The sequence below is a fragment of the Micropterus dolomieu genome, unplaced genomic scaffold, assembly GCF_021292245.1.
Source record: "Micropterus dolomieu isolate WLL.071019.BEF.003 ecotype Adirondacks unplaced genomic scaffold, ASM2129224v1 scaffold_312, whole genome shotgun sequence".
Classification (NCBI taxonomy): domain Eukaryota; kingdom Metazoa; phylum Chordata; class Actinopteri; order Centrarchiformes; family Centrarchidae; genus Micropterus; species Micropterus dolomieu.
In genome coordinates this window covers 1-22839 of record NW_025744302.1, presented here as the reverse complement: position 1 = coordinate 22839, position 22839 = coordinate 1, and the positions used below count along the sequence as shown (strand labels likewise).

The following is a 22839-nucleotide window of genomic DNA, read 5'->3' as shown; positions in this document are numbered from 1 at the left end:
CTAGTCTATGTACTGCTGAATCGAAAAGGAGAGTCCTACATTTGTCTTATTTATTTATCATGAGCGTTTTTGTCTTCAATACGTCTTCTGTTTCTATATCAGCAGAGTGACACGTGTTATTTTGTCATTTTTATAAATGTCTTGTGTATCCAATCAATAATGCAAACTAAAAAAATAAATAAATTCATAAAAGTAATGACACATTTCATATTAAAGGAGCAGTGCAACATTTTAGGTCATAAGCAGTGAGCTGGTATACAGGCATTGTTTTAGACAGAGTGTGAGGAGCAAGCTTGTTAAAGTATGCACGTAGAGTCCTCTGATGTTTGACTGAGAAGTTAATCACTTGACACACAGCCCCTCCTTATTTGCATAATGAGGCAGAAATGCATAGAGAAAAGTAAAAAGGACATGCAGAAATAAATACCATTGGGGAAATAAATAGGGCAGAAATGCAAAGGAAGAATAAAACAGACAAAAATAATAAAACACACACATAAATAAATACATTTAAAAGTAATTAATAAAAAAAGTTGAAGAAGATAACGGACAATAAATAAATAAAGGTAATTATTATAAAGGTGAATAAATAAATATTAAAATATATATATACATTTATGTCTCATTGTATAATTTAATTACTGCCTATGAGCATTTAATCAGATGCTTATTTATTTATGGAGCATTTAATTATTTCTGTATTTATTTCTTAATCTGTCAGGATCAGTCCTCCATACTCATTTAACTCTTGGTAAGAAAAAGCATACTTCCAGAAATGTCAAACTATTCCTTAAAGTAAAATGTAGCAATGAAGATCACAAATTACTAAGAGTTACAAAAGAGTTGCTGCTCTTTAAATTATATGATATTATTAGAATTATTATATGTATTCAGCACAAGTTGATGGAAACAATAGTTATTTGATGATTGGCTTGCTGACTTTTTTGGAACTTTGTTTAAAAATTGGACAAAATGTATATGGGAACTTTCTATTTAACTATTTTCTCGCACTTAGAGTGTTCAAGCCTACCGGTACTTTAAATTTAAGTTGGTTCTCAGTCACACTGACAAAGCGACCGAACACAGAGACGAAGTGAGACAGAGAGAGAAGGAATGCAGGACTGGGACCTGCAGCCATTGTGTCCTCATACAATATCTGACTTCCTTTAGATGCCAGACACCACAAACACACACACACGTACATACATAAGAGTTGAATAGCAGGCAGCAAGGCACCAGGCCCATTTCCTCTGCTGCAGATGTAGGCGATGGAGAAAGAGAGAGAGGGAGGGAGGGAGGGAGAGAGGGAGAGAGAGGCTGGTACAAACTACAGTCTCACACATATTTCAGTTCAGACCTCTGGACACACACTGCTGTCATCTGTCTGCTGCTGGACCACCTGTCTCACTTTCAAATCAACTGTATTTCTTTGTACACTTGTTCATCTGTTTGTTTCGGTGTTTTTGAAGCCGTTCTTCTTCATTCAACTTAAGTTGGACAGCAACACACAAAAGTTGCGACTAGGGGAAGACATTAATACACATAAAACAACTGGAAGACACTTGAACCGGTGCAACCACCTCTCATCTTCGGCTGCTGGCCGCTGAGGTTCACTGGAAGGGGAAGAAATGCCTTGCTCAAAGGCAGCTCAGTAAAAACTCCTGAGGGAGAGGAGAGCAGCCGCTTTACCAACTTTGTCAAGATTTTCTCAGGACTACTGTGATTCCCTGCCTCTTACTCCTAAATCAGGTAAAGTGTATATATTCGTCCACCAGGTAGATTCTTAAACACAACACATTGAATAGTTTGGCAACTAAACACAAATTTCAAGTATTTAAATTTGATTCAACTTTCACCGTTTTTGAGTTTCCTTATTAATCATATCCCTGTCATAGTAGAACTAAATACATTTACTCAACTACTGTACAAATTTGAGGTACTTGTACTTGAGTATTTTTCTATTTTATGCTACTTTATACTTCTACTCGACACCATCTCAGAGACAGATATTGTACATTTTACTTCACCACATTCGTCTGCCGGCTTTTGTTACTTTCCAGATTACAAAAAGTAACGAAAGCCCTCTTGTCTTGTGAAAACCATGTATCCCCAAAGTTGGTGATTTTGAATTAGAATCGTTCTGATAAACTAAAGGATAAAGTTTGTTTATGATGAAGTCATCCTCCTTCTTAAGCTAAATAAACAATTTGAACCCCTCCTGGATCAGCGGAAAAATGCATCGTCACAAAGCTGGAAACAGGGCTGTTTCTCTGAGCTCATGAAAAGTTCATTTTTTAGAGATATGTGTTTCTCACAAGACAGCAACATTACAAACATATTTGATCTTATAGAATATGATGCTTTGCTGTAGATTAAATTACCCAACAGCATATAGAAGTGTTTAAACGAGCTCAACAACAAACATCTGCTGCAGTAAAATGCAACTTAGACATTAATGCAGCAGGAAAATGAATCTAGAAACATCAGATATAACAGAGAAACACTGACAGGGAATATTTTACTGAGTACTTTTATTTAAGTAAGGTTTTAATTGCAGGACTGTTATAATGGAGTATTTTCACAATGTGGTATTACAGAGTACTTTTACTTAAGTAAAGGATCTGAATACTTCCTTCACCACTGGAAACAACTAACTCTCCACTCAAACCAACATTTGTGACATTTCTCAAAAAGCATTTTGAGAAAGTGCTCAAAACAGCCGTGTTAGGCCTATAAGTTAGGTGTTAACATTTAAATGCAGAAATAAGAAAACCATCGCAGGTTTAACAGGCAGAGTAGCTGATAAACAAAGTGCACCTCCGATATCTGACATCCGATATCTGATGTGTCAGTGACAAACAGGCAGACAGATGATTTAATAAGGCCGTATTCTGGCAAATAATGTCTAAAGTTCCTCAAACTTGTGTTAAGATTATTTCCTTCCAAACTTCTTAGCATGAGGGGAAAAACAAACAAATATAAACCAAACAAATGTTATTTGTAAATGTTTCAGGAATTAGTGAAAAAAAGGCTTTTTGTGTTCACCTATTAATACCTTGTAAAATATATATAGTGTAAGTTATAAATACTGTTTATTATCAGACTAAAAACATCCTCAGGTCTGAGACGATGTCAGCGGTTTATCATTTATTATTGTAAACCAGCAGAGGATCTTTGGGTGTGTGTTCGCCCGTTATCAAGACAGGATGCAGAACAATGCTGAGTGCTGGATAATAGGCACACATACACACAAACACGGACACACACGTTTGCAAAGGTCAGGCGAAAGTCTATACAAGGAAGTAATATTGTTATTAATGATGCTGGGAGCACTTGTGAAAGACATAAATACACACAAATATACACACACACACAGTTTGTTCAAAGCTATTGGGTTTTACAAAAACAGGAAGGGAGGGGCATTTAAGGGACATTTAATAAATAAGGGACTATCAATGGTTTAATGTCTTTTTTTCCCCACAGGCAAAATTCGCTTTAGTCTTATTCATAGCTTTTTATTTGAAATTAGGACCGTTTGAACCATGAGTCTTCTGAAACAGACTTTAATAATTGAATCCTACAGTTAAAAATACAAGTTGAAGTTATCTATTAATGACATAGATCAGTGATCAGTCACATGTGCGGCCCCACCATAAACATGTGTTTGGCTTCTTGTTGATCCACTGGATGTTTGAGCTTCACTGTGCAGAATGATGCATGTGCAGATACGCATCTGCTGAAGGAGGAACGTTTCTCTGTGCTCAACTAAAATTTCAATTTAAGACATGGCTGTACGAGCAGGACTTTGTCACATTACAATTCTGCAAGCCAATCAGGATCCAGTATGCAACTTGCACAAGTGTCTTGTGGAAACTTAAAACCTGCTGTGCAGATATGAAAATGAACTTTTCAGTGAAGTTAGGAGACATCTGGTGTGCAGCAGCTAAACTTTTCAAACAGGCAATATTTCCATATTCAGCCCATCGTCACCTCAAAAACGGCCATGTAAGTTGTTTATTAATTCAATTCAATTCACTTCAAATTAGCTTTATTGGCATGAATGTGTAACAACAAGATTGCCAAAGCATCATATATACAACACCAAAGAGGTGTTATATCAATAATCAATTATTATATAGCTTATTATGACCCCTATTTGCAATTTCTGGTAGGCCGCAACCTCCAGTGGCAGAAGAAGTCAGGTGATGTAGTATAAAGAGCAACAAAGAGGGTGGTGGGGTGGACGGATGTGTCAAGTTAGCTAAGGACTTTCCCTCAGGAGAACGATGTTCGAGTCCTGTATAGAAGAAAGTCAAAGATGACATGTTTTAATAACATTTTGTAGATGACTCACGTCACGTGACTAACTTTACTTATGTCACGTGATGTATTTATTTTAACCCAAACCAACTTTCCAACGGACATAGATGTCGTTTAAGGACACTTGACAATTAAGCTATTTTGTCATTTGGTATGAGGACGTGTTGGCATATTCATAGATTCTGGATATTTGTCCACGAGGGAGAACGAGTGGATGTCATTTTGAGAATTTGTAACAAGATTATTGAACTTTTTTGTGGAAAAAAAAAGCTCAGACACACATTAGTATTCAAAGCAGAGCATCTTTATATGCCTTTTAAAAAGTATACACTGGAACAGATAGTGCTTGAGTACTGCAGTTTAGTTGTGAGTTGTTCAGTAGATAACCCAAAGAACAAAAGTGGCAACAATATTTGGGTATTTAATCAATTCATCCGATGACACTAAAAATATCTAGAGATGCAGTTCTCTTGTGTGCCTTTCTTTCTCCTCTTAATAATCTACCCCACGCTGCTATTCTGGCCAATAGATAATTTATCTCAAGGGACTTAAATAAATATGAACTAGAAAAAATAATTTTTAATTAACTTACAACTATCTAAAACATAAATGGGAACAACACGTGCTTTTGGTGTCAGGGCGAAGACTTCTTAAAAAACCTTTGCATTGACTTTCAGCTGTCTTACAGGGAGAATTGCGGGGGAGGAGGAGATTTTCTGTAATAATAAGTAACAATGCAATACATGTACCTTTTTTAGTCTCTTTTTTATAACTCTACATCAAAGTTATGAGGAAATTACCTCTTACTGCGTCATTATTACAAAACACAACATCACTGGAACGTGTCATGCACTTACTCCCTGGACAAAAACTTTTTTAACTTCACTTCTGGTTCTAATGAACACCAAAGCCTCTTTAGGGACTGCTAGCCGAGCTTCAGACTTCTGGTCTTATTTGTGTTTTACAGAGGAGGAAAACAGTAGTAGTACACACAGCATACATAAACATACCCACATATCCACAGTGACAGAGAGAAGGACAGACTATGTGTGTGTTTACAGTCGACGTCTAGTTTTCCTTCCCCAGAGACAGACGGAGGGAAGTGTGGGAACCGAGTATGAAGCTAAACTAAGACATGGGCGCAGACATTTTTATTAATGGGGTCGAGGCCAGGGTGGAGAGAGGGTCACGGGGTCAAGATAATATAAGAACACACACATACACACACTTGCTAACCACCATCAGACACCAAGCAGTCAGGTTGCAGCAACAACCAGAACAAACTGTGTTCTTCAGTGGTGTTTCCATCCAAATTTAGTGCAAATATTTTATGAATTTTCAGATCATTGGCAAAAGAAAAAGTGAATTAATGTGTGTTTTATGACTGCATATTAGGGCCATCGTGGTTTTGTGCAGGCGGGATATGGGGCAATAATGTGAAGAAAAAACACATTCTGAAATTAAAGTCTTACATTTGTGAGAAAAAAGTGGCACTTTATTACTTCATTATTAATGCAAGACAAGAGTCAGTGCAGGCATAAGAGGGGGAGGGCCAACAAAGCCACAGATCTTAGCCAGTTTTTTATGGTTTTGGTCTTTGAGATGGTATCTCATGATACTTGTTGGCTAAGTAACAAATTTTCTGCCTCAGTATCCTGTCTTTGTTCTAGGACAGGCCAGAGATTCTTGTTCTCCACCTCATTCTACACCTACTCCTCCACCCTCCACCCTCTACCTCCTCCACCTCTTTCTTCACCTCCTCCTCCTCCGCTCTACTCTTGCTCTGCGTCCTCCTACTCTTCCTCCACCTCCTCATCTTCCTCCTCCAACTCCTACTGCTCCTCTTCCTTCACCTCTTACTACTCTCCATACTTTGTTTGTCCTCTACCTCTTCCTTTAGATTTCTCTGGATCCATTGTTCCAAAACTGGATGAACTGACTCTGGTCCTTTTATTTATCTATTGAAGGTTCTGATTGATGTGTTATCATTTATCACTCTTTGTGTTTCCACCATGTGTGCTAGCTGAGCTCTACCTGTGCTGACTGAGTGAACAATATTGAATGTTAGTGTTTTCTCAATGACGACATGGTGTAGGCAGTAAGAAATTAAGGGATGTGTTTGTAGAGTTTAGGGAAATGGGTGTGCTTTTTGAAAAATGGAGTTATGCTTTTGAAATTTTAGTTAAAGGGCCATGGTTATTGTGTTTAAGCAATGGAGAAAAACTGTAATAGAGTACTTTAATAACACAAGCGCACATAAAAACTAGCATTTTCCAAGTTGTTAATTTACTACTTTAATCTCACCGAATATCCATGTTTTTAATAGTAGCGGTAAATTTATGATTGTATTTATGATTGTATTTTATTTTATTTTTTTTACCTACAACGGTCCAATACGCCATCATACTTATTCCATCCGCTATTGTTATGTGAATATTTGTTGGCTCATGAAGATAAACGGGTGTTGCTTATTCTCCAATCGGTGCCATTTAAAGTTTGCAGAAGAAGAGGTCACAGCGATATAATGTAATTAAAAGAACTCCAGTCAAACCTCAAACAAACAAAAACAATGTGTGAAACGTGATGGAAATATGGTATTTATATATTCATTTAAAGAACATTACTGTCTCCTTATCAGTCCACACTGATCTGGGCGTTTCCTGCTAACAATTGATCTTAGAAGTTAAAAGAGTTTTCTACGAAAGCTCTTAGATTTCTACTTATGCTTCTAACTGTATGCTTAAGTCTATATAACATACTGCAGTCACAATATCTCACATCTCGTATATCTTCTTATTGTGCAGCCCTTTAAGAATAACAAAACATTTTAATGTAAATTTAAAAAATAAATCCAGAGGTCTGTGTGTGAGTTTTAGTGACATTGATATTCTATCAAAACAGATATAACGTTCAATGCAACAAGCTAACAGGTTCTGTATGTTTAAAGGTGGCTGTTTGCTTTATCTAAGGAACACGCTTTCACACTATCTGAGTTTTGGCATTCTGGAAAATGTGGGAAATAACTAATCGAAGCAAAAGTAGATCGTGGATAGGCAAAAATAGATGCATAATCTATGTAGAATAGTTTTACACAAAATAAGTCCCAACATTTATTGAACAAAATAAACAATTTCAGATATACATTGGTGCAGCAGTATGTAAGGGTGGAGAGCGCCGTAACATTTTCTTTGGCTGAAGTCTCGTACATATTTGTCTCTGTCAACAAATGAGCCACCTGACCCTGCTGCAGACATGACACCTGTGTGTGCTGTCTGTTCCTCAGGTGAGTCTCTTACCTGCAAAGTGACTGCTGAGAATAAATCTGCGCTGAGCCTGTGATCGGTCATGGCAGACTGGAGCCTGCTGGGAAACTTCTTGGAGGAGGTACAAGAGCACTCTACCTCTGTCGGCAAGGTATGACACACAAACAGACGCGTACATGTACACACTGCACATACTGTATACCAGCCAGCGCGGCACCAGAGTGACTTCCTCTGGACATGCTGGGAAAAAAGATAAACAGACATAAACATACTCAAAATAAAACATACTCAAAATAATACAGTAGTATATTTCTAAAATCATCATGTTTTTATTTTGAGCATCCTGACCCATTGTCTAATTTAATAATAAGCAGAAGTTTATGTTAGCATGGGTATGTTTGTTTACATTGTACATCCCTAGAAAAAATCATTAAGCTTTAAAATAATCTAAAATAACAACAAAATGTTTTATGTAACTGCCTCAAAAATACCCCAATACCTGTTCATATTGTCTTAAAGTAATTCTTCTATTATAATTTCTCCTCACACATTATTTTTTATTTAATTTACTTTATTATCCTTGAGTACTGAAACAAAATGCGTGAGCAACATGTAATTTAGTCATTCAGTCAGGTAGACAAAACCTTTTTATGGCATTTTCAAAAAATCCTCATTACCTCATTAGTTCTATACAGTATCCATATTATTGTTTCTGATGGCTTGATATTTATTTTTATATATGTTATAAATATCTTATTTGCTGTTTTTCTCTCCACAGGTGTGGCTGACCATCCTGTTTATCTTCCGTATCCTGGTGCTCGGTACTGCTGCCGAGTCATCATGGGGAGACGAACAGGAAGATTTTGACTGTGACACTGAACAGCCGGGTTGCGAGAACGTTTGTTACGATCAAGCTTTCCCTATCGCACATATACGATACTGGGTAATAAACACAACCTAACGTCATGTGATGAATACAGAGATAAAATGATGACGGTGGGAAAAGGCTACAAGTCGCATTTACTTTATGGTGTTGCTTACCAATGTTTAAAGTATGCCACAAGTTTTAAGCTCTCCTTTTATTTCAGTACAGAAAATTAACTTGCAGCTGCTGGGTCCTTGTTTTTTTTATATCACAGCTAATATTACACCCTTTTCTTTATGCGCTTCTGCAGATGCAAGTAAGGACTGATGTTGCATTTAAGGAAACTCTACCATCTAGATTTGTGAAGTCTTTTACATAACCTAATTATATTATATAGCAACATGGGTCATGGAGAAGATGTGAGAAGTCTCAGATGTTAGAGCACGCCTGCTTGTACCAGCATTACCTTTGCAGTGACCAACATACTAAACTGGATGCACTGAAAGACAAATCTCCCTCTAATTGAAACATGAAAGATCAGTTTGAATGGATATTCAGAGTCCTGCAAGTTGAAATTGGGGCATGGGGCATGGGGAAATTTGCAAGACATATCACACATTATCATAGTTGAATCTGGGAGCAGTAAGAATGCAATTAATCTTCATATTTATGGTGTGTTTTTACGTGGTTAGCAGTGATGCATAGTCTTTTAGAAATGTGGTAAATTGCCTGCATCATGCAAACTTGTTAGCTTCGTTATTTAATTTTGGAGATCACTTACTTTAATTCAACTGGTTTTAATTACAAATCTTGCTCGTCTCCTCCCAGGTGCTCCAGATTGTGTTTGTGTCCACTCCAAGTCTGATCTACATGGGCCACGCCATGCACACTGTTCGCAGAGAGGAGAAGAGGAGGAGCAGAGAGGAGGAGGGGGGAGGGAGGGAGGAGGACCCAGGAGGAGGTGACGGAGGAGGAGGAGGAGGAGGAGGAGAAAAACAGGGGAGGGAAGGAGAGGATGTTGAAGGAAAGGAGAAAAGCGAAGGTCCATCAGCAGGTCGAATCCGTCTAAAGGGAGCGCTGCTGAAGACCTACATACTGAGTATTCTGATACGAAGCATCATGGAGGTACATGATACAATTACCGCTGCTGCCCTACTACTATCAGCTCTGTGGGGCTTTTAAGAGTAATGTAAATAAAAAAGTTTGAGTTTTGAGGCACATTTACTGTTTGGTTCAGTACAGCACCCATTTCTAGCAGCAGTAGGCAGCTGTTTTCAGCAAACCAGCATTGATAATCTTGATGTTGAGGCAGAAGGACAATTAATTAACAAGTTATGGTTTCCCTTTTTTTTTAAATTATTTTGTTATTAGTAATAAAGTAAAGCAGATTATCTCTTATCTGTGCTCCATTGTGTTGTACATTAGCCATGACAATCTAACATACTGCATGATATATTATGATAATCCAAGGAAGGTTAACATCAAGGGCAGCTGGACTTGGTTATAGAGACTCGAAGCAGTTCGCCGCTTTCTTAGACGAGGGGCGAAACGTCTTTGAGTATCCTCAACCAAGTCCAGTTGTCTCCCTGATTTTAGCCTTCCTTGGATTACTAAGACCCGGATGAATGATAACCTTTGAAGATATCATTATAATGGTATTTTAAACCAAAACGTACTTGAATGAGAGATTAAAGCAAAAAGGAGAAGGGGGGTAAATAAAACACTATAAATCAATATAGTGTAAAACCAGTGGTGGCAAATAACCAAGTACATGTACTCGCGTTCTGTACTTTAGTACAGTTTTGAGGTACTTTTATTTGAGTAATTACGTTTTCTGCTACTTTATACTACTACACACTAAAAGATCTGAGTACTTTTTGCAGCCCAGTATAAAACTTAGAGTAAAACAATGCAGCTGTGATTGGACGCCCATACAGGTGGTGTTTCTGTGTCTCCAGTACTTCCTATATGGAGTCTTCCTCAATCCTCTGTATGTCTGCAAGGTAAAACCCGAAACCCAGATCATTTTGAATTCCTGCTACATCTAAAACAAGATATTCAATTATATACTCTCCGTCCCTCTCAGGCCTGGCCGTGTCCACATCCAGTGAACTGTTATGTCTCCAGACCGACAGAGAAAAACATCTTCATAGTGTTCATGTTGGTTGTGTCGGCTGTCTCTCTGGTCCTCAGTGTGCTCGAACTGCATCACCTGGCATGGAGACGCTGCTGCAGGTGCGTGTTCTTATTCATAAACGCATTGATTTGAGTTTAAAAAAAGACAACATTACTGCAGGAAATTACCATAGGCTCTCTGTAACATCTAAAACACCACAAAGCCATGGATGTATGTGTGTTAAGTCGTCTGCTCTCTGGAGAAATCCAGGAACAAGTTAGTTAGTAAAAAACAAAAAAACACTATAACACTAAACACTATAGACACTATTGTACTTCAACACAATATAAAGACCCCATGAAGAACGCTTGAACCAAAAACCAACCAGTGGTGCTGTTGGGAAAGGCATTTTTTTACCTCTCTGCCAATTAAATGGCTTTCAAGAGATCTTGTTATCTTGATTTTGTTGACTAAATTTGCACTTTGACCTTACATATCTGAGATAAATAACCCATTATGGTGAGCGTCCCATTTATTAATTGGTCAGAGTTAAAGTATCATTGTCATGTTTGCTGCCTGGTAGTTAAAGGAAGCTTTGACATGTAAGGCCTAATATTTGTTGCTGATGCTAGTTTTACATCTAAACATCCTGGGGTTGCAAAGCAGCAGTACCAGAACAAGCGATGATCATAAAGGTGACTAAATATTAAAGTCTGAAAGCTTAAAAAAAGCTTAAAAATAAATAAATAAAAAAAGAATAGCCTGCCCCAAAAAAGGATTGAATTAAAACGTATAGAGTCAGTAATGCATGGATATACAGTTTTTAGGGGAAGGGGAACTCCACCGATTTTAAGCATCAAAGTCAATTTTCGCATCACAAGGAGTTCCATTCAACCAAAAACAGCTGTTTAATGTTTTCTGTGGCTCTGGGGAACTTCTGTAAAGTCTGAGATTATAAATGTGATGATATTATCAGGGTTACAGTAACTTGGATCAAGCTTGGGGACTTAAAACGTATAACAGAAAGCCTGTGTTTCAAGCTAGGGGCACTGACTTTAAAATAAATGGGCATTTACCAGGAAGGGAGAAGCCTGCCCGAGGAAATCAGGTCAGCTGAGTCAGTGAACTCTTTTAAGTCCCTTCTTAAAACATACTTTTATAGGAGAGCCTTTCCCGATCTTATTTGACCTTATTTTATCCTATTTTACTTATTTTATATTTATCTTAAATGTGTATTTTAGTCTTTTCAATTTTTTCATGCTTTTATCTTGTATTGTTTTTGTATTATTGTCTTTACACTTGTTAAAGCACTTTGTAACTTGTTTTTGAAAAGTGCTCTACAAATAAAGATTATTATTATATTATTATTATTATTATCCCTTTAATAGTTTATAAGATGCAATGCTACTAAAAAAAGTCCTAGAGTGGGGTCATTTTCAGAAAGAGGTAATTCTGACGTGTTCCTTTGTCACTTATTTCCTCAGGCCTGTTTAAGGCAATGGGGTGTTGTGTTGTGGGGTGTTTGGGTTATTAGTCAACAGTGAAAGGTATTCAAATGGATTGAAAAATAAAGATTTGTGTGTATTTTGTGGCAAGACCGAGAGTTCTGTAACTATTTTCAGCCCCCTGTGATTCAGCTTTTACTTCCTGTAATTACACGTAAAAGCCGAACTGTGTGAACAAAAACCCTGGGGCCGGAAACTGGGTGCCCACTTCTTCTGGGAACAAACAGCCAACTTCCAGAACATCAAATAGCATATTAAACCTGACTTACTTATTGGTTCTACAAGAGCACATACCATAGTTTAACAACTTCTTACTGGAACTCATGCTACAGTTAAAACATCTTGTTTACTAATCTAGTTCTTTATGGTGAGATTGTATCATATCTGTTAACTGGCTAAAACTCTCTTGCAGGCAGTTCTTCACAGAGAAGGCCGTCACTCCTGCCAATGCTTCGCTGGCGCGACAGCTCTCTCTGTCTCCTCCACCGCCGTCAACCCCCCCTCCAGACTTCAGCCATTGTGTGATTGGCTCCTCACACTTCATGCCCCTCCCTTTCCCTAACCACCGTCTGGCTAACCAACAAAACTCTGAGAACATGGCCACAGAGAAGCACAAAATGGCCGTCGCTGTGGAGGGGGTAAACGTCCTCCAGATGAGTTGCTACCCTCCAGGGTGGCAGGGCGCTAGTAACAATCAGATCCAAGATGGCGGATACCTGACGACCGATACTAACTGCTACAGCCCTGGGAGCAGGGAGATCAGCTGCCCTAAGATCCTAAATGGCGGCCCAGACGGGCTGTTGCTTTGCCCGAATGGAGGGCTCTGTCAGACAGACAAACGAAGATTCAGCAAAACCAGCAGAACCAGCAGCCGCACTAGAGCAGATGACCTCTCTGTTTAGAAAGAAAGACGAAACTGATGAAGCAGCTCCTCATACACCTGCTACATTACATGCTGCCCATTTAGCATGAATGCTAACTCTGTTTTTCTGCCATTAAAAAGAGTGAAACTCCACTCTGACTTGATTAGGAGATAATTCCTTCGGACATTATTCTGCTCGTAACACGACAACAATGGAGTACTCAAAGATTGCGCTAAACTCTGACCACAATCGGACTTTGGGGTGTTCAGATTAAAGTTCAAATCTGTATGTGTGGTTTTTTTTTTTTAATCAAAAAACAGGACAGTACATGTAGAGTCGTCATGAGAGTCATCTAAATGCAGACAATCCTTAAAAGCGGCTCACACTGTGACTTTACCCAACACTTTTGAAGCTTGAAGGAGCAACTGAAATCTCCCATTCATTTGTAGCCGCAAGCTGAATGTCTACAAACCTGAGATGAGAAAGAGATCACAATCACAATGCACTCAACGTTTAGGTGCTATGTATATTTCCCTCAAGCTGATGGTAAACCTACTATGGTTTGTTACTTTTTGAAAATATTACAATTTCTAAACTGTCATTTATGCAGTTCAGTGACACATTTTTGCTGAAACTTTTATACAATCGTCAGCTGTAATATTTACATTTATCTCTAAATTTCAGAGGAGTGGACACGAGTCACATGATTTGCACTCTAGTCAGATTCAAGTCACATATGTTGACTTTAAAAAATCAAAAAAGACTTACACACAGCAGCTGGACTTACCACCAGTGACTTGTGACTTCACTTGGACTTGAGCGTTTTGACTTGAACTGTCTTGATAGCCTCCTTGAGCCCAAATATAAATTATGATATAAAAAAAACTGTGTGCAACGCATCAGTTTAACAGATTACAGTTTGAATCCAACAGCAAGCAATCAAACTGTGTGAGCAGAGAAAAGTTGCGAGTGCAGAATCCCAAAAGTTGTAATTTTGGGATATAAAGACTATGCTGTAGTCAAGAAAAAGATGGCAGCAACTTGCAAAACAAAAATTAGCGATGGAAATACAATAACTTCCAACTTTGTTTGACATTTGAAGCTGCACAAAAAACGATATGTCGTAGTTAATACAGCCGACAGCACATTATGACCTGTGTAGGACTCGAAACTCAAAATTTAGGACTTGAGACTTTGGACTTGCCAGTCTCGACTTGAGACTTGACCTGACACTTGAGTGCTAAGACTTGAGACTTACTTGTAAAACAATTATTTGGTCCCACCTCTTCTGACTTTTGGTGAAAGTTCATCACTCTCAAAGACTGGCCATTGCTGCAGAGGAAGATTTTATTTCATTTACAGCACTCAAATCTACCTATGCAAGTGACGACTGAGCCAAACAACTGTGAAAGTCAAAACACTGGGGGTGTTTGGGAACTGACCCCCCTTAAGCAGCCAAAGTTTTATCCCGTGGACTGAGCCCTTAACTCACTCATTTTCTGGCTGAAATTGTCGTCAGACGCTGAAGTAGTGAATTAACAGGAACTTAACTTGCGATATATGTGAAATTTCTATTGTTATGAGCCTCAAAGAAACATTTTGTCTGTCATCATTTTTACTGTGTATCTAAGAGTGTAACCTGTTTTGGGCTTGTTTAAGTTTTAACTGCAGCAGTATCTGTTTCATTCCCATCGGATGCATATGTTTGTTCAACCTATTCATCAGTGAATATGAATATGAAGCACAAACACCGATTCCATCTTCACACCGGCGTGTTTTAACCATTTCTTCACTTTTTAAAAGCTATGTTTTAATTTCTCATACTTGTCCTATATTGTTGTTGTAGTGTTGTCGTCAAGATGACTACTGGTGAGTTTCTGCTGCAGTTTCTCATTGTGGGTACAACATCTGGACTGAAGCACAATGGACTACAATCTCTATGATCTGAAATGTAAGGTTGTGTGTTTTGTTTTTTAGTGGTTACTACGCAAGAGTACAACAAATTATACTTTTCCAAAAATCATTAGGTAATTACTACATATATGTGTGTAGATAGATATACTATCAACAATAATTTAAAATTGTCATTTCGTATATTGTAGTTTTATAATTATTATTCCACAACGCAGACATTATTCTTCTCACAGTATTGCCCAAGAAGTCAGGGGGTAATAAGAGCCATACTGGACCTGTGTGTCCCAAAAGGCTACGGTGCGCAGAGGTCTTTTCGGATGCCCATCAAGCCCAATGACGGGATAACCTCCATAGACCTGATCAATGTATTCTTCCACGTCTCCATCCTGCTGTCCCACAGGAAGTACCTGCGTTTTGCGGTTTTGCGAGATGGATTGACACAGTGGCCAAAATGTGTAATAACAGCTTCTGCATGTGTCACTGGAGCAACAATACTTTTTTCCCACAGACTTATAATGTGTAAGAAGCGGCTGTTGAAAAAAAGTGGAAATGACTTGTTTCACTTCCAGATTTTGATCCATTCAGTCTGAAAGTCTAGAAGAGCCGCACGATTAAATCATTTTATCCCAGTTTAGGTTAGCAGAGGGCTGAACCGGTTAGCTAGGCTATGCTTGCCACAGTGTGCTACTTTTTCATATGTGGAAAAATATCTAAACTTCGCATGTGCAGAGTGAATCAGGTGATTAGTAACTTGTTCCTGATAGGAGAAATTGGACGCGTTACAACTGACCTGTGTTACAACCATCCCTGGTCTCCCCTACTGCTATAATAATTAACACTAATTGGAGGTAACTAAGTGATCTGTGAAGTTTGAGAATACGCATTTATCATTTGTGAACATTCATTTTACAAATAAATACCTGTGATATGTGTAGTTCAGAAATGGCCGGCCACTGCTGCTGTGGACTATCGTTATGCCCACAAGAGATCGCATTTCACCACATGAAGTCTCTTCGTATGTCCACTTCTGACCAAGTGACTTCCTTTCTTTGTTACACAAGAGCTGGACAAAAGAGAAACTTCAGTGATGGACACTTTAAGACAGGGAGACACAGGAATAAAAAAAGCATGTCTGGTTCTCATGGCAAATGTCCAGCTTGGATCAGGAGCTGATGGGAGAATTCCCAGAAAGGTCATCTGAATACATCAGGAATGTTTGGGAACTGCAACACTGAAGGGCTTTCTGTTTTCTTTCCCATCTGTGGTAGCAATGTTTTACACAACGCTGCTGCATGGGCGAAAACTCTCCAGCTTTTCCGACTTTAGAGTGCATGAAAATAAAGCATCATTATATTAGTTCCTAAATGACTCTGTCCATCTTTATTAAATTGCATAGTAGGCAGCTGATGAAATCACCTGCTGGAATAACAAAACTAAGGTAAAGTGAGAAAAAGTCAGTTACATTATATGAATAGTTACACAATAGTTTTACATAAAGGTATTATTCCAATGCAAGAGAAAAAGGTAAAGGAATAATTATTTTACCCTACTATTAAGGAGAATCATATTTAAATGTTAAAAAGGAAAAAAAAAGGAAATTAAGAGGTAAAACTTAAAATAAATAAATTAAAATTGTTAGATGGACATTTGAATTAAAAGGTCAAAACTGAAAAAACGTGACATGCAATATGACTGAGCTGAAATTTTAAATTGGTAACAGAAATGGAAACCATATGTAATAAAAATGAAAATGGAAAACGAACTACATAGAAGAGCCTGCTCGGGGGAAAAAGGGCTTAAATTTAAAGTTATAATGGAAAAGGAAAACATAAATATTCTCAAGACAACTGGAAAGGACAAAACTCAAACACCTCTAATTTTAATATCTAAATAAAGAATGTTAAAGTCGTCTGTGCTGCAGTCACTGGAAAACACGCCACCACAAAACAATTCTGTGGACAACGGCGTCCTCCTATGTCCAAATACATAACTGCAGGACTAAAATGACCACTAATGACCAAACACCATAATATATAATTAGTAACTGATTAAACAAAGCGTGGACAATACAGATATGAAAAATGTATCCACAAATAAACCCACTGACATAATGGCTGTAATAACCTATCATGCTGAACTTGTTCTCTGATGTGAGGAGCACTTGAAGACTGGATGAAAACTGGATTTAGGTGCACGGGTTTTTCTGCTGGGTGACGGTTCATGTGTGCTGAAGTTTGTCTAATTTCCTGTGCCAGTTATAAGTTTATATAGTTTGTCTTTTATAAAGTTTATGGCCTTTCCTCACTAAAGTGTTAGTGTTAAAACATTAAATTTGTCCTTGTGGGTTGCCGTGTTTCTCTACAGTGAGAAGGTCAAAGTGTTTATCCCTTGTTACAAGGTTTTCATGCGATACGCATTGACCTTACTGCATTTAAGGTACTTCTGAGTACTTAAATGTGTTTTATCAAAGTAATTTTACAATTTCTTTTGCAATCTGGATGTTTCTTATATTTTTTATAATTACTATCAGTGTTAATAACATTTTACTCACCAGCTTAGCTCGGTGAGTTATGGGGGCGCTGCTTTACAACCGAGTTGTAGGTGATGATAAAGTAAACTACTAAAGGAAAAGGATTTTTAAAACCAATGAGATCACCAGAGCTATATTATAGATGAAGTGCAATTACAGGTTTCTACATATAAAAAACATTGCAGAGTAACTGCAGGTATATAAAATAACTATAATTAGATACACAATCATTCTCAACAGCTGTTTATCTTATGTTTATGAGTTTACAGCCTGACAGCACACATACCTTAATTTACTGTAGCTCTCTGTAACCTGGCAGGTTGTTTGAAGACGGATCCAGACATCTCTGCTGCAGACTGAGCTTTGATCGAGCTGCCCTCGGTTAATGAGCGGTGGGGGATTATATAACATAGGCAGTATACGACCAGGCGTGGCTCTTATAAAGCAGCCAAAAGTGATGATTTGCATTTACACAGGACAAAGGGGCAGACATTTTAACTTTCAAGGGTTGTAGTCCAATCAAATCTGTGCAAATCAAACAAGCATGTGCTCTTTTAACAGTAGGATCAGATTCACCCGACTAAACTGGTAATCCAAATTGCATACTCTGGTTTGATCAATAGAGAAGACACTGAAGGACAAGTGGTCTTTTCTCGTGCTCTTAAATATGTAAATACAAGCACCTTTACCCCTCAACAGCTGCAGACACATTTGTAGAATTGCTCTGCTCTTGACCAAAGCTAAAATCAAGAGTACTCGTAATATCAGATGTCGACTTTTACCGTTCAGCACTGTTACTAAGAAATAAACACCTTGAAATGAAGAGATGAGCAGTCACGTTTTAATTTCTATAAGTTTTCTTTTAATTGAGCCTTCTTCCATCCTGTCCACAACTACACAACATGGCTACCACATTATAATATTGTTTATGTGTGTGTACACCGAGAGCAAGCAGCCCCATCAAAATGCTTTACACTCTGTCAGGTTACAGTAAAATAAGTTAAAACGGTGGGTCTTTCAGGCCTGTGAAACCAGGTAAATAACAAAATCTTCCTTCCCTCCAGCTGGTACCCCTGATGGTTTGTCTGTACAGTACAGTAGCTTGACAACATTGTTTGGCATAGTGATTGTATGCCCGCTGATTTCACACTGTAGGGATCTCAGCAGGGTGGTGGTTTTAAAAGGCAGTAATATTCATTCATACCCCACAATTCCTAACTGTAAGGAGGCAGATAGCAGTGTGTCACCCTTATTTTTAAAACTCGTACCAAGCCCGATAACATGTCAGCAGGGGGTAGAAACAGGAGCTCAGAGGGGCTGCTTTAGGAGTCGTAAAATGCAACAATAGGTTTAGTCCAAATGTTTTAAAGACATGTTCAGTGTGTCGTATCTAAAGGGCATTCATGGCAAGTGGTAGTTTCTGACCATCAATATATAAGGATAGACAAGAGGGAGTGCAGAAAAGTCACACTGCGTCACCCCTTGTAAGGTTAGAAACTCCAGTTGGCATGAAAACTGAGAGCAGCACCAGTTAACCACCAAAAATCTAAAGATTTCCAACCTGTATCACTCTGATATTAGATTACTTTTTTTTAGTAATAGTTTTTAAAATGATGTTGATGGTGGATGGCTCTGCTGGCAGAATGAAATGGACAAGTGTCGTCATGGAAAACAGAATGAGACAGGTCAGGTAACCTATCACAGCTAGAAATAATGTCATTAGTTCTCTTTTCATATGAGTCAAAGTACAGATTGACAAAATAAACAAAACTTGACTAGTTTTATGTTTAGCCACTTGAACAATTTGCTCACATCCTGACCTTAAAGACGAAGTGACACTCGGTGTGAACTCACTGGCTCACAAGTAGTGCCACGTTTCCAACTCTCAACATAATTTAACCATATGTACAAATGACTAAAAATAAAACTATATTCAACATGTGCAAACCCAAAAAATTACAATAAAATGACATTAAATATTCCGATTTCTATGACAGGCTCATGATGTTGCCGATTTAAGGTATGCAATGAGGTCCTGGCGCTCTCCCTTCTTCTTGATACCAGCGAAGATCATTTTAGTTCCAGGAATGTACTTCTTGGGGTTCTCCAGGTACTCCATCAAGGTTTCCTCACTCCACACAATACCTGAGAAAAGACGGTACATGGGTTTCAGATTTTAAATTTCTTATTATGGAAATTCTTTAAATATGGAAAGCACTCTGCTAACACACGAAAAGTCTATTTAAATTAAATATTTAACATTATCTAATATATGGCAGGGTGATTAGAACAAACACATTACCACAATAAGAAATTTAATATAATTTGATATCAATAATCCGTTTATATACACCATTATAAAATTTTAAATGTCTTGATGTCAGTGTCAGACAATGATGCTCCCCGTCTTCCCTTGATTGATATCCAAAAAAGGTAGAAGGTTATTCAAAGCCTCATTTAACCACACATCAACTGACCTTTACTCTTGTTGGCGTCTGTGTACGAGAAGCCCTCTGCCTGCCCAGTCTTGCGTCCGAACAGACCCCAGAGGTTGGGCCCCACCTTGTGCTTCCCCCCCTGCTCTACTGTGTGGCACTGAGCACACTTCTGGACAAAAGTCTTCTTCCCTTTGTCAATGTCTCCCATAGTCAGCTGGAGAATCAAAGTGAGGGAAAAGTGGACAGAAAGAAAAGTTACAAATGTTATTTTTACAATTTATGATATTCTAACCATCTAAATCCTAACCCTGTTCATACTCCTAAGTGATAATGTTTGTGAATTTAATTCCATAAATACATCTTCTATTATTAGATCATAGTTGTGGCAGGAAGCTCATTCACTGGTCTGACCGGCGCCATCTTGTAAAGGTCATTTAAGGTGATAACTTTATCTTGCACGTGTACAGCAGCTTTCTTTACACTTCATTCAAACCCGTCATGACGTTAATCTGTGCACTGGCACCCTGCCGAGGTCATTCCAGGGAAATCCAACATGCACAGGAAAATGCACCAACACACCCTTAAGGACACGTTAGCTTAGCTTCCTTTCGCTCCCCTCTGGCATCTGATTCTTCAGCCTCAGCTGGATTACTTAAGAAAGACTTCCAGGCTTGTGAAGTAAATAAGGTTTGATTTGATATAGTGTCACGTAATGAAGGTTTAGCTTCAACATGTTGCGCTTGTCAATGAGTTTAAACCGGGCCAACATTAATGTGCTTAACTAAAGGGTGTGTTAATGATATGAGCAGAGGACTGACCAGTGCTTTGCCAAAAAGGTGTTTCCTTACTTGTTCTGTGCTCAAATTACTGAATAAGCCTTTACTATGTATGAATAATCAGGTAATTAACTTTTGATAAATTAGCTTGACGTATGTTCAGAAACAAGGGACGCTTCCACTAATGTATAAAATAGTGAAGTGGATTAAAGTTAGGACTTATTGTCACCTGGAAACATCTAAATAGGCACATTTTTGGCTCAACATCTCACCGGTTTGTCTGTCGTAACTTGACCCAAGTGTTTGCAAACCCGCAGCAGCAACACCAAGACTGTTAACTAGCCAAATGTGACACATGTTGCTTGGATCAAAAAGCCATTTACAACAAAAACTGGTATTATCTCAAATAGATAAACTAATGTTAAGTTAGCTTCAAAACAATTTGTCGTATTTGACAACGTTACCCAACACACGACTGAAAGTTAACTTTAAGGTTACTGCCGTAGCAAGTTGATCTCGAGTTAACTTATATAACGTGTAACTAACACCCAGCTAACTGCAATTGTTTCTTTCTATAACGTTATCTAATGGACCATAATCTAAACAAGACCTTGAACATTGTAATTTCTGAAGTAACCTTAAAGGGCGATGGTAGTTTGCGTCGGTATCACAGCCTTAAACATGGCGGAATGAAGCATCAAGGACATCCTGTCTAACGTTACAAACTAAAGGCAGCCTCTTTGCACAGACAGATAACCTTAGATATAACGTCGTATTTACGACCACAATTTGTATTTGACAAGAGGAATCTCACTGAGATTATGTCATAATTAAAGCTAAGCCTGGTTAGCATGCTAGTAGAGTTAGCCGGGGATGTGTCAACCCCTCCAAGGATGCTTCAATGTCGGCGTCTGAGTATCGCACTCCACTGCAGTTATTAGCTACCGTAGCTAATAATGTAAATATTTAAATCAATAATTCAAGCAAACATAAAAATACCACACTACAAATATAAGGTGTAAGATGATTAACCCTTTTTAGTTCACACAAAGACAGAGCTAAAGACTAACAAGGGAGCTAACGTCAGCTAACTTGCTAACCGTTAGGGCATCCTTTTGAGTAACAAAGCCGTAAAATACAGTTTATTATCGCTGTAAGTGCTCTATGTGAAGTATAAATTCTTACCTTTTGGTTAAAATCCCTCCGGAACAGGTATAAAACTGCGTCTCTCAGCAGACGTGCGGTTTCTGGCGGTCGTAAAGAAGGTCACTTCACTTTTACAGGCACCGGCATTCGACGTCATCATCCGGCCTTTCCTGTGAACCGTGACGCGCTGCCTTCAATCCGGCCGAGTCTCATTTCCACAAACACGCGTTTCCTTAGCCGACTTTATATAATTAGGCTACATGTTATATGGAATTCGCTTTTTTTGGCACACAAAGCTCAAAATACACATACATTCAACAATAATGATTAAGAAAATTAAATATAATGTTGCAGATTTTTTCGCTACTACCTTAAAAGATGAGACGAGGGTGCAAGAAAGGAAGCGAAAAGTGCGTTTTGGTACTCACGCCCGTATTTTGTCGCATTCCCCATTCAATGGTAGAGAAAAAGGCACCTGCTAGAGGAGCCTTATATGGAGATACATGCATTTATTTACTGTTAATATGGACAAAATTAAGTATCTACACTGCTCAAAAAAAATAAAGGGACCACTAAAATAACACATCCTAGATCTGAATGAATGAAATAATCTCATTAAATACTCCTTTCTTTACATAGTTGAATGTGCTGACAACAAAATCACACAAAAATTATCAATGAAAATCAAATTTATCAGCCCATGGAGGTCTGGATTTGGAGTCACACTCAAAATCAAAGTGGAAAACCACACTACAGGCCGATCCAACTTTGATGTAATGTCCTTAAAACAAGTCAAAATGAGGCTCAGTTGTGTGTGTGGCCTCCACGTGCCTGTATGACCTCCCTACAACGCCTGGGCTCCTGATGAGGTGGCGGATGGTCTCCTGAGGGATCTCCTCCCAGACCTGGACTAAAGCATCCGCCAACTCCTGGACAGTCTGTGGTGCAACGTGGCGTTGGTGGATGGAGCGAGACATGATGTCCCAGATGTGCTCAATTGGATTCAGGTCTGGGGAACGGGCGGGCCGGTCCATAGCATCAATGCCTTCCTCTTGCAGGAACTGCTGACACACTCCAGCCACACGAGGTCTAGCATTGTCTTG

At 38.4% G+C, this 22839-nt stretch overlaps 2 protein-coding genes across 2 annotated transcripts; one reads left to right on the top strand and one right to left on the bottom strand.

Moving 5' to 3' along the window:
• Positions 1 to 1397: 1397 nt before the first annotated feature.
• LOC123967355 (gap junction alpha-5 protein-like) lies at positions 1398 to 16211 on the top strand. The gene is made up of 7 exons (XM_046043434.1): positions 1398 to 1749; positions 7604 to 7734; positions 8362 to 8526; positions 9277 to 9573; positions 10386 to 10451; positions 10535 to 10683; positions 12482 to 16211. The coding sequence occupies exons 2-7, from the start codon at positions 7666 to 7668 to the stop codon at positions 12969 to 12971; spliced, it is 1236 nt and encodes a 411-aa protein (XP_045899390.1). The 5' UTR covers positions 1398 to 1749; positions 7604 to 7665; the 3' UTR covers positions 12972 to 16211.
• Positions 16212 to 18215: 2004 nt separating this feature from the next.
• On the bottom strand, positions 18216 to 22074 carry LOC123967354 (cytochrome c). Its single transcript, XM_046043432.1, has 3 exons — positions 21776 to 22074; positions 19854 to 20028; positions 18216 to 19521 (listed from the first exon to the last, which is right to left on the bottom strand). Exons 2-3 carry the CDS (start codon positions 20020 to 20022, stop codon positions 19376 to 19378), a joined length of 315 nt encoding a protein of 104 aa, XP_045899388.1. The 5' UTR covers positions 20023 to 20028; positions 21776 to 22074; the 3' UTR covers positions 18216 to 19375.
• Positions 22075 to 22839: the final 765 nt, after the last annotated feature.

Bases quoted from the DNA above. Each gene is read 5' to 3' on its own strand.
- LOC123967355 (XM_046043434.1), top strand. From the start codon at position 7,666: ATGGCAGACTGGAGCCTGCTGGGAAACTTCTTGGAGGAGGTACAAGAG. The intron at 8,527-9,276 runs GTAATAAACACA...GTCTCCTCCCAG, and splicing joins TCGCACATATACGATACTGG to GTGCTCCAGATTGTGTTTGT. The intron at 10,684-12,481 runs GTGCGTGTTCTT...ACTCTCTTGCAG, and splicing joins GCATGGAGACGCTGCTGCAG to GCAGTTCTTCACAGAGAAGG.
- LOC123967354 (XM_046043432.1), bottom strand. From the start codon at position 20,022: ATGGGAGACATTGACAAAGGGAAGAAGACTTTTGTCCAGAAGTGTGCT. The intron at 19,522-19,853 runs GTCAGTTGATGT...GTCTTTTCTCAG, and splicing joins AGACGCCAACAAGAGTAAAG to GTATTGTGTGGAGTGAGGAA.